Source organism: Tigriopus californicus, chromosome 9 (genome assembly GCF_007210705.1).
Source record: "Tigriopus californicus strain San Diego chromosome 9, Tcal_SD_v2.1, whole genome shotgun sequence".
Classification (NCBI taxonomy): Eukaryota; Metazoa; Arthropoda; class Copepoda; order Harpacticoida; family Harpacticidae; genus Tigriopus; species Tigriopus californicus.
Window position 1 is genome coordinate 10,716,200 of NC_081448.1, and position 12,052 is coordinate 10,728,251.

General features: G+C 40.3%; 1 protein-coding gene across 1 annotated transcript; it reads right to left on the bottom strand.

Moving 5' to 3' along the window:
- Nucleotides 1-1,186: 1,186 nt before the first annotated feature.
- On the bottom strand, nt 1,187-3,521 carry LOC131886928 (uncharacterized). The gene is made up of 2 exons (XM_059235390.1): nt 2,170-3,521; nt 1,187-2,098 (listed from the first exon to the last, which is right to left on the bottom strand). Exons 1-2 carry the CDS (start codon nt 3,145-3,147, stop codon nt 1,319-1,321), a joined length of 1,758 nt encoding a protein of 585 aa, XP_059091373.1. The 5' UTR covers nt 3,148-3,521; the 3' UTR covers nt 1,187-1,318.
- Nucleotides 3,522-12,052: the final 8,531 nt, after the last annotated feature.

The following is a 12,052-nucleotide window of genomic DNA, read 5'->3' on the forward strand; positions in this document are numbered from 1 at the left end:
TGGAGAACGACTTAACTCCCCCTTTGAAAATTAGAACAACGTGAGCTAGCTTTAATTAAGTGGGAAACTTGCCCTGATTCAAGATGCAACGCATCAAGTACGAGAAAATAGGATCAAGAACCAGTGAGCATCTCATCAGAAAGTGAGATGTCACGCCATCAGGACCAGGACAACTTAAAAATCGAACGTCCATGATGGCCTCCAAAGCATCTTGATCTGTGACTTCAAGATTTTTCAAGAGCTCAACTTGACTAGTCTCGCCAATCTCAACATACTCGTCAATTGAGCAATGAGCTGTTGCTCCTAAATTCTGTGAAGTTGAAAACACTACAGAATTGTTTTCCAAACGTATTAGACATGGCCTCTACATTGTCTATGGCTTCTCCATCGACCTCAAAGGGCCCTACAGAGTATTTTTATAATACTTTGCCTTTGCTCATCGGCAAATTGGTAACGCCATTACCAATTTCCCTCCTCATTACCTAGACAGTGAGGGAGCTTATATTGAAGTTTTTTCTTGCGTCAAAGAACTTGGTTTATGCTCTTCAGGATGATGGAATATTCGCCTCAGCGAGAAGGTAACTAAAGCTGCTCAGATAGCAGGATGGGCCCTGCACACCTTCAAGACCAGGGATAGGCCATACTACATACTTTTGCCCATAACATGGGCATTGCTTTCGTCCACCGAAATAGTGAACATGTCACATGTATCCAGCCCCATTGGAACTTAAAGCGACTACCAACTCAATCATGCGCCAATCATTTCTTGAAAGAGGCCCCAGACTCTTCAACAAACTGCCCGCCTCCCTGCGGGTCATCTATGCTGGAAAAATCCCCTTCCTAAATTTAGAATATTTCCTAAGACCTGTATAACTTCCCCCAAACCATTCCAGACAAATCCTCAATACCTGGGTATCAACAATCAGCAAATTAAAACTCGATTTTTGATCGGATTTACATTCGAGTGATTGTGTAAGCACGTTTTTTGTGCTTTGATCCATTCAAGACATCTGTCTGTGTACAGCAAATAAATTCTTATTTTATGTGGACACTTGTTGAATGAAAAATTGTTTACGTGATATTCATAAAAATGTCTCAATCTGACAAAAATGGGTCAGCAGGATTGCTTCTTTCTGAAAAGTAGTACATGGAGCGCTTATTCAAAGAACGATGGAACCCCAACAAAAGCGCTTGATAAATTATTTTATTGTTTCACTTTCATCTTCATTTAAAAAAAGCACGCATATAAAGTTACTGTTTACTCACGTACAAGCGATTCAAATATAAAAGAGGATAAAATGATCTTCACTCCCAGATATTAAGTATCACAAGGAATGGCTTTAGTGAGTATAAAATTAAGGCAAGGTTGACTAATCCCCGCAACTACATTACAACATAAATGTATGGTATAGTCTTTTTGGACAAACAATTCATTCGTAAACATGGTTTCGTGGCTCATCTTTGTGCGAATCTTGAGACTTTGCTTGGTGGTGGACAAAGGAACAGTTGTTTCATAAACAGACATCAATTGCTCTAAATGCTCCGCAAGGTTGCACAGATTTTTAATCTTGAATGTAGCAATCCCGTCATGAACTTGAACTAGTTTGGCGTTGTGGATTCCTTTTGTCATGCTTTGCAGAAGGAACTTGGTCCAAACCCCCATGGGGTGATCTTTTTTCCGGGCAATGATCTTCAAACAGTTCAATCCAACAAATGTGTTCTTTCCCGAGTCTCCGATTAACATCATGGACAGTACTGCTGGTTCTTTTCTGCTGCAAATGCACAGCGACCCCTTGGGAGGGTAGTCTCCAACATAGAACGAATTGAGGGCTTCTGTCCATTCTTTGGAATTGGACATCAAGCACAATAGCTGCATGATCTCGGTCTTGGCACCATGACCTGAGCTATGGCTACCCGATAGAACTAGAACATCGTCCGAAGTTTCCTTAATTGCATTTAGTGATCCCGGTGGGTAGGATATCTTGGACGGAGTTTGTACTTTCGATTTTTCTTGCACTTGAGTGGCCCAGATTTTGAAGGTCTTGTTAGATACTACTTGGCTACCTTTGGTCACGGAAATCATCCTTCTATTGATGACCTTCCGGTTAAATGAGGTATTCGGATTGTGCAAGGCCGAGGAACAACTTTTCATTCTCTCTGACTCCAGACCTTCCGGTTAAATGAGGTATTCGGATTGTGCAAGGCCGAGGAACAACTTTTCATTCTCTCTGACTCCAAATTGCCTTGGCGAATGGAAGTGTCCAATTGCGCCACCTCGTTGTGGGTTAGCAAATCTCGCAGAATATCCAACGGTTGGTCATTTGAAAAGGCTTTCAATATGTTTCTCAAACTATCCTTGGCCTTGTCCTTGGCAGTTTGATTGAGAAACTGATATTGAATATCCGGAATATTGAGCTTCATCACATGCTTGTGGCATCCTGGCGAGAGACTTCGATCAGAGGTCAAGCTCTCCGAATCACTGCCACTAGAGACCATGTCATCAATTTCGCGGTCCAATTGCTTGTTCCTCTTGACCACTTTTCTCCTCATGATGGGCTCAACGACCATGAAGTCGTAAACTGACCTCTTGTTGGGCATGGCTTGAGAAGAATGATATTTACAAGGTGGGGTGGGAAAGGTTGACCTTGAGTGAATGGGCGATATCCCTGCATACTGAGCCGGTGATCCATTTCCATAAGCGGGTGAGGGTCTACCTTGACAAGAGGTGGAACTCCCCGGTGAGGTCCGTGGTTGAACGAAAGATCTCACTCCACCCATCGGAAATGCCATGGGAGAAGCAGGAGATGGAACCGGTGATTCCTCTGAGCTGACCGGCCGAACAGTATGCATCAAATTGGGATCTGATGGACGCGGAGAAGACCCCGTGCTCAGGTTATCACTTAGAGTATCTCCATTGACACTTCCATGCTCTGAGTTGCCGCCAATTCTCCACATGGAATAAGGGTTTGACCCTTCAGGGCTTGGGGGTGGCATGAAGATAGGCTCGCCGTTAATCGATCGACTGGAATCCGGCAAAGGGACAGATTGGGACATTGTGGAAAACTTCTTCACGTTCACTTTGGTGATGCGATGCGATCCTTCTTCACCTCCGATTTGCACCCTATCCAAGCGACATACTACGTACATGTATGTCGCTCGATTGTTTGGCGGACTTACTGAGGCAAAGAGAGACCTAAGCCCAATTGTGACGATTACAACATCGTGTTCACAGGTCGAAGGTTCAAAGATATGCTTGAAATTGAAGTCCTTTTCATATTTAGGATTATTGAATTGATGATGTCTTACAATATTGTTCTACACGTTTCCATTTCAAATTGACCCATTCTCTGGATTGATAGATTTAACTTGTCCTTGGTCACTTTTCTTTCAGCGCTGAAAGTTGAGGCACATTGTTGGGCCTTGCAGGCCTTGAATTACAACTGACCAAGTGGAGGGGCCCCGAGAGACCCTTGAGAATACATATGACTCATTCTTTGTAGAGGAGAGGATTCAGGGCTCTCAGGGAGGAAATAGTGACCAAGTAGTTACGCACGAAAAGATCTGATTCTCGATATTAACCGATGGAATTCAACCGATTCAAGGGCTGCTATTCGGAGAAAACCTACGATTTGGCAAAATCATTTGACAGTGATTGATCGTGGCCTTACCAATGGTTGTTTTGGATGTGCCAAAGTGCATTTTGCTTGTTTGAGTCTGGCTTCGTTTATTTCTGATATTTCGATTTGAGGAGCACTTCATCATGAGAACAAGAGGGCAGTAACCGATGAAATAACTTAGCTGCATGGACATATTTTCTCAAATGGATCATTTTTACCCTCAAAAGTGCGAGCAATTGCTCGGTAACATCTCAACTCACAATGTTTGGAATTTTTGGAGTAAAACTTCTGCGCTGACTGATCAGTGACTATAAAGTAGACGGTAAAAATGCAAGTTTGATCCAGAACGTGGGTGAAAAAACAAAAAAAAAAAGAAATTAGAACAAATGCATGAATGCAGCTGTCAATTAATTAAGGAGTGTATGGGAATGATGAAAATATAGCATAGTCAAGCTCAACCGAGCTAGATTTGGTCAACTTGGACCAGTGCAAATTCATCCAAGTATGGTGAAATTAAGATATCGAGTGTATCAAGGCCACGCAAAGCTTCTATCTAAAGTAACACAACCTATCAAATATCTTTCTTTCTCGACAAAAGTGCAAGTTCAATTCACTTTTCAAGTGGCACAATGGTGATTAAAGTTTTTTTTTCATATTAGATATTACTTCAAATTCAAATCATAATTTGCTGTTCACGAGTTATGTTTCAAGCCATAAATTCAAAGGAACTTAAAATGGCCGGTTTTCTTGCATGTAAAGTAACGGAAGTAACATTCAACTTTACGAGTTTTAAACAGCATTCGCTTAGCTTGGCCTTGGTTTTGCTTGATTTTTTTCCTTTTTTTTACTTACTTGGGTGAAACTGGGCATACTCATTCTATGGTATCTGATTGAAAAGCTCTAGTTTTTGTTTTATTGAATATTACCATTAAAATGCGACTCGCAAAAAAAATCAAGCAGTGTTATTCCCACCTCAGGATTGATAAAAACCCGTTGGTTTAATCCGTTGGATTAAAAAAAAACCAAAACCCACCACCCATGGACGTTTTTTTACGGGCGGCTTAATTACAAATCTTTCTCAATTGTTTCCCTTATTTTCCTCCGACCTTTGTCCTTCTTTGGCTGTAATTGGATTGATAATAAAACTGGAAGGGATATGTCTCAATTCATTAACTAAAGTGTTAAGAAACTCAATGTGTTCAGTAGTAAAATTGTTGGTCATGCCTTGATGTTACTTGGTTGTAGGGCTTGAGTAATGCTGTTATGTGTAACACATTAAGTGTTACAATATTGCAAAAGAACCCAATCAAACCTATCAAGGAAAAAAAAAACCGTCCCGCCCGCCCATCAACACCCCCCAAAAACGCCCGAGGATTAACCCATTTGCCAACCCTGTCCCAACTAGATGGCGTTCCAAGACTCAACTGGTCTATCAACCAGAAAAAATGATTTTATGCAAGGGGTCATATTATTCAACATTTATTTGTGTTTCAGCATACTTTTCAGCCATTTAATGTCATTTCATCACCCTTTCGTGTCTCTTTTATGGACTTTAGCTCATTGTCAAAGAGAATGCAAGTTTCATTGTAACCAAAATGAATTCATATACTTTTTCCACCTTCAACTGATGGAACGTTTATCTGAAACGCTCACCAAAAGTTAGAAACCAAGATCCTTAGTGATTTTAGTAGTCCGGACTATTTTGCTTTCCTGATTATTTACGGTTCACTTCTCAAACTTTATATCTCCATCCCCCCACACATGTACTTCTCTAGTTTCCAACTATCACCGTTTTCGAAAAATACGATTCACAAATGTCTCATTGGCAAAATATCTACCCTTTCCATAACTAGAGAGACCCCATCAAATCCTCAACCCAATGCGAATGAGCTCCTCATCCAAAGTTATTCATGATAGTGCTACGATCCACCACGAGATCCCGTTCTAGTCTCGTTTTCACCGCTAAGGATCTTTCATCCATCCTCTTCACCATCCTGGAGCACTGAGTTCGTGAGTTCGTACGCACAAGAGATTCCTAAAAAGCACCGTTGTTTTCCCTCTCCTCGTCCAAAGTAGCGTCGTTTCCCCTCCCGCTAACCAACCCACCAACCAACCAACCAACCAACCAACCCACTACCCGACTCTCCTGCACAACCGAAAAACCACATATGTGGAGCTTCGACCATTCACCGTCTTCCCAATCCAGCATTGATCGAAACTTTTACTTACTTTCGGACTGAAGGAAGAGAGAAGGGGGAGGATTCCTTCAGATCTCTTTTACTCGAGACTGAAGGCGAGAGCCCAACGCGCTCGTCCACATGGTCCTCTACAACAATAATTGCACTTTTAACCGAGTTAGTTCCAAGACCATGGTATCCTGCACGTTCCTCCACAAGCTCCAGTGTCCCTTGTTAGTGCGATAAATTCAAATCCAACCTTGCATAGTGAGCCATCCAGTTCGTCGCATTCAATCGCTCAAGAGTATGGATCCCAATGACCCTACGGATAGTCCGGAAATGGCCGGTGATTTCAATATGGACGTGGCCATGACGATCTTCGCCTCAGTGATGTTGGCGGTCCACACGGTCATCTTGGTAGTGATGCTGGCCGTGATGAAGCCATGGAAGATTTGCTTTGAGACCGGACTCTATTTCCGTGCAGTGCCCAGATCCAATGAGAGGGACACCCGTGTTTAGAGGACCCACTCTAACGGTCTCAACCTATTCTAGTCACATTGCCGCTTTTTCAACAAAATAAAGAAATAGAAGGTAAGCCGCAGAAAATGAGATAGATACATACAGGGAGACACAAAAAGAGTTTCAGATGATTTCTCCTAAATCCTTGGACTTTGCGTATTCTCCCCCCGTCATCACGCAACATGAAGCAGCCATGAGTTTGTTCGAGTACTATAGGAGGTACGTAGTATGTAGTTTTTTTCCCTCTCTCTCTTTCGTGCTTGTTCGTGTTCATTCGGTTTCACCAACCAGCTGATGTCTCTGTTCAATGAAGATTTGTCATCTTAACTTCGAGATCCGAACGGTCGTGCTTCAATCTTAATCCTTGGACTGAACTTGATGCGAATTTCGAGGTGTTCCTCTGACGCATTGCATTGGTTGAAGACAATTGCTGACTTGAATTGAACGAGCACTCGATGTGCTTTTTGTTTTGTGTCCTCAAGTGCAGCTTCTTTTGGTGGAAATTGAGATAATTCAGCGAATCAGATGAAAATTGAACCTCAAGCAACAGTTATTAGATATGCATAGCTCTGGAACAGATTGTGGAACTCATATCGAACGTTGATCCGTTATCAAAGCGCTTTTGTTGTTATTTGGAAAGTGTCTTTACGGAAAAGAAAACAGGCATCATCAAGAAAAATGGCTGATGAAGTTAATGAATACGCATAATCATCCTTGTTACGCCAATCTTAATATGGTCCGAAATAGAAGTCTCCTCAAATTTCAATGCAAATTTAACCACGGCTATATGCTCCAAAAAGCTATTAAATCGCAAGAACTTTGAATACAATTGAAAAAATGTCGGTTCTATCATTCCAGAGGTGCTTTAAACAAGCATGGATAAGTGGTTAGGTGTTGTTGGTGAAACCCCTGTTGATTTCTCCGGGGGAAATTTTTCTCGATTCGTGGTATTGTGTGCCTGTCATGGCTCGAATGATGATGCTTGAAATTTGATCTCGAAGCGAATACTTCGTCTCTAATGGCACCAGATTTACTTGAGTGGTGGATGGAAATGAATGTCGGGGTTGACAATGGCATCTGCACTGACTCCAACTCGGATGGCAATTGAAAGTTTCTCATGTGCCGACCAGGGCTATTATCTACGTACGAGAAGTGTCCCGTATGCCGGCCAAAGCAGATTTCCCCAATCCAATGGCAACAGATTCGAGAATAACATTGTAGAGTGTCAAGACTACCAAGAAGCTCGCCTCATCAAGCATCATGATGGTTCATGATTGACGATTTGAATACTCTCTATACAGTTTACTGTACAGTATGTGTGGATATCCCACGTGCGTGGTCGTCGACTGGGCGTGAGCCTTTCGGCGGTTTTCTCGTCAGCTATTAGAAGGCTTCAAAAAAGCGACAACAGCACAGTTGGCTAAATATCTCTTTACCACATGAAGTGGCATCTGGGTAATTATCCATCCAGTCCCAGGGCTAGACTATGATTTAGGTCAGGTTCTACAATTGAAAAGTGTTCTTGATTTTCAAGAAGTACCGGGAAAACAGTTGAGAAATCTTGGTTGCGGGCTATCAATCGATTAACATTATTCTTAGTTAGGAGGAAACATTCGTCAAGATTTTGCACTGTGTATGTGACAATAGATGTGATAATGCTGGAGATAAACCATTGAAAAGTAAAATATGGGATTAAGTTTCATTGAACAACTTCATCATCGCTTTTTCATGACCTTGTTTTTGCCAAGTCAACACCTCGAGTGAGATTTACCAACCGTATTGGAGGCAATTTATTGAGTACCACATTATGAGTCTTGTTGGCTGTCACCATGGGTCTCGGAAAATGTGAAGTCACAATTGTCTTAGCCTTCAAAGAGCACGTAAGGGTGTCATCTTGAAGAAGTCAAAGTCTTTTGTTCAATCTTTATCCAAGTCAAGGTCTTTTAACAACATGCGTTTTGAGGAAAAGAATCAAACTCAGAGATGCTTGAAAGGTCAGATAATTTTTAGTGCATGCACGATGATGATTTCCCTCAAATAATCCGCACAACTGAGAAGGGAAATTTATCATTTATCCCATGTACTAGTACACCAAACATCGGTTGAAAAAAACCTTTACGTTCGAGTTAAACTAGTGATATCTTCGTAGCTTTGTTGTAAACAATAGGATCAACACTTTGCAAGGTCCTATTGCCCTTACATGGGAACGATCACTTGAAAAATTTGATCATAATTAGGCTATAACCTGATACTAAATCATAAGACAACTTTCCTTTGCAATTAATATAATTGTTTATAAAAGTGTTTTTGATGGTCCGAGGAGAGGTGAAAACTGTTTTCAAGTGGTTTCGTTGGGAGATAGAGCAATTATTGAGATCCCCAATCATGAGCAAGTTGCCGCCAAAGCTTGATCAAATCAAAAGCTGAAGAAAATTATGAGATAACGATGTGAAGACCTGAAGACAAGATTAGAACTCATTCTAAAGGAAATCATTTTGTTCACTTTCAAAAAAAGCCCTTTAAGGTTTCACTCTTAAATGGTTGACTCGATTCAAAATTTCACATCAAATTTGGTTTGAAAGAGAATATACCACATGAACAAACTGATGGATTCGCCTGTTCTTAACTTCAATTCAAAACACCAAAATGAGTTGTCTTGTCTTTTGCTCATACTAAGTTGTATGCATACTAAAAAGAAGTCGACTGGCCTCTACGATCCAGTTGTCCATTTACATGAGCTGATTGTGACGTCGACACGTCAAAGCAACACTTTCTATTTACCGTACAGTAGTATGTATCCAACTATTCGAGTCCCGTACAATCTCATTAAATAACAATTGGGCTCGGCGTAATTAATGTTTTCTAATTTGCCAAGAATGTGCATTTGTTATTAGTTGCACCAGAAGTTCGTTTTGTTGCAACGTGTAGGCTTTTGAAGCAATTGAAATTGTTGGAGAACGAATCATGAAATACCTTATGGTCAATGAATGTGTTTTATTTCAAATCCTAGTTGTTTATGAACATGAACATTGTTTATTACATGAAACAAGAGAATCGGCTAAACTCCAGTAAGTGTAGAGAGGGTAGGAGGAGAGGGGAATAAGCTTCAAAAAAATTCGTCTATGTCTCCTGATTGATGTCTCTGGTTTGAATAATATTTTCCCGAGTTCTGAGTTCTGACACACATCTTAAGATAATTAATTTTCTGCATTATTACTGGATTGGCATGAGAAAAATAAAATATGATGAATATTTTAAGTCTAACCAAATGACGAGAGCCGTTTCTAACATCCAGAAAACATAACAGCGGATAGGACAGGGGGTGGGGGGACATAGTTGGTTAATCAAGCTAGTTGTAAAATAAAGACAGTAGCACTTGTTATCAAAGGTTTTCAGAACAGGAATGGAAACGGGAGCAACAACAAACAAAATCACAAACAGTTCAGAAAACTACGATGGAAACTGCATTCCTATAGGTAACGGAGACCTTGTAAAAGGCAAATTGCGCTTTCTTAGGCCTGGCACATTCATAAAGGTTCACAACTTCAGACCGGGTCCAATGCAATAGCAAAGATCTAAGCACGAAAACACAAGGATTGTTAATCAAATTTTTCTTCTTCTTCTTGTATTTGGGGTGCTAGGGTCGGAAGGATGAACTTCACCCGGCCAGCGCAGCCACTCATAACATCGTCCGTAAACAATTCCGATTGGTAGTGTCGTGTCCATTTCAGCTTGGTTCTCTGTCTGTGGGTGTGGTTAGTGTTTAAAAATCTCCTTTGAGAAAGGTCGGATCGTATTTCATTTCAAAATTGTTCAGATTAGAAACCATAGAAAGCCATAATGTTTTGTTACTGAGTAAGTTTGAAGGAGGCGTTCAGATCTCTTTTTTAGCCTTCTTCAAACCTTTTCTTGCCACTATTGCACATCCATTTACCTAAAGAACTAGTTAACGGATATATCAAGATATTTATGTGCGTAAAACGTTTAAGTCAATGGCTAACGTTGGACCACTCAAACGGCAACACCAACAAATACCTTTTTGAAATAACTTCAATAATTTGACTTGTTGACCTAAAAAACGTCAAATAGTTTAAAGATTTTTTTGCTGTTACTTATGCATTTAAGACACCGTCAAAATGAGAAAAAAATCACTCCAAGGTTGTTCCAAATTTAATTTAAAGATTGAAAGATTATAAACAGACGAATCAAAACCTTTCATTTTAATAGTACTGGGGATTACAATCCCTGTAAAGGTTAGAAAAGCCCGTGAAAAACCAAACCAAAAATGCAAAAAGACACTTAAAATCGCATCACAAAACAAAAATTTGCAAAAAAAATTGAAGATAGTTCATCATTTCAAAATCTTTGAAATCAAAAGCCCGAGTGATTTCCTCCTAGCTTGGATCCCCAAATAAATGCCCTGAACCATGCAGGTTTCTAGATCAAATCTGCTATTTCTCAGGGTGAAGAGACACGGGCTTAAAAGCAAGAGTCTTAGTGTTTGCTCTTTTTGTGCGTAAAGTATTGAGATTCTAGTTTTGTTTTCAGGAAAAGCTTGAGCTTTTGCCAAATAAAATAATCAAGAAGCATGAGCAATGTGGCTACTGTATTTAGTTTTGAGCACTCCACAATCCAAGCTAGTCAAAATATGAAATACGCGTACTCTCTTCCCCTACGAGTTCCTTCAATGTTCCATTTTTCAGAGCCATGAGGCGATTTTTAAACGCTCGTACCTCTGAGTTAAGGTACGTACTTCTAGAAATATGGACTGTGAACGAGCTTCCCGTCAAATCGGCCATAACTACTCTGAACCACTTTTCAAATTATAGTAATAATATAAGGAATGCAGATCTCCTCAATTAATGGCGGATGATTTTTATAGCATTTACTTGCAAAGTGGTTTGAATTTTGAATTTTATGTTGTGTATATACATAACTTTGGACATATCTCGTGAGTTCCCTAAGCATAGTTTTGGGCTCAAAATTGGCCAAGTTCATCTATTGGAGTGCTTATTTGGAATAAAGTAAACTGTCTAAGAGATTAGTTTTTTTTGCTTCCGTTCGCAGTCCACGTCTCTAGAAGTCCGTGGTTAAGGCTTGGACGTTACTCAGAATTAGCATTCGCTCACCACTTTGACTAGTGCAGTTTTATACCGGTAAACGTCCAAATCTATGGTCCAGACCCTAACTCCGAGGTGCGAGCTTTCAAAAACTGACCTCTGCTTATGATGCATGGTCCGTGTATGCATGGATGTATGAGAAGTAAACAATGCAGGTATCTTTTTTTAACGAAAAAATAATGTATTCGATAAATTAACAAATGTGTGAAGTTCAGAGGACCTATCAGAAAAATATTTAAAGCGAGGTACGTACGTACGAGTAGCATACTTAATTCTTTCCTAGGGAGGTATAGTGAAAAGAAGGAAGCGGCTTGAGTAGAAACAATGGATCAAAACAGGTAAGTCATTCAATTTCAGAGTGAAAGGACATTGTTAAAATTCTTCCGTTTGGCTCTGGATGTAAAGTGTCAAAAGCATGAACCGTGCATTAAGTTTCCATTTATAGGGGGTTGCGAATTCTCAAAGTAAGTAAGGTTTGGAGCTCAGAATACAGAAGTGTAAGGAGATAACTATGTCAATTTTTGATTGCTTAATATGCCCAAGAGTACAGAGAGGAGCATTTAGCGGAAGCTTGTTATTGAAAGAACATGGCAGTAGAAAGAAAAACAGTCCGAGAATA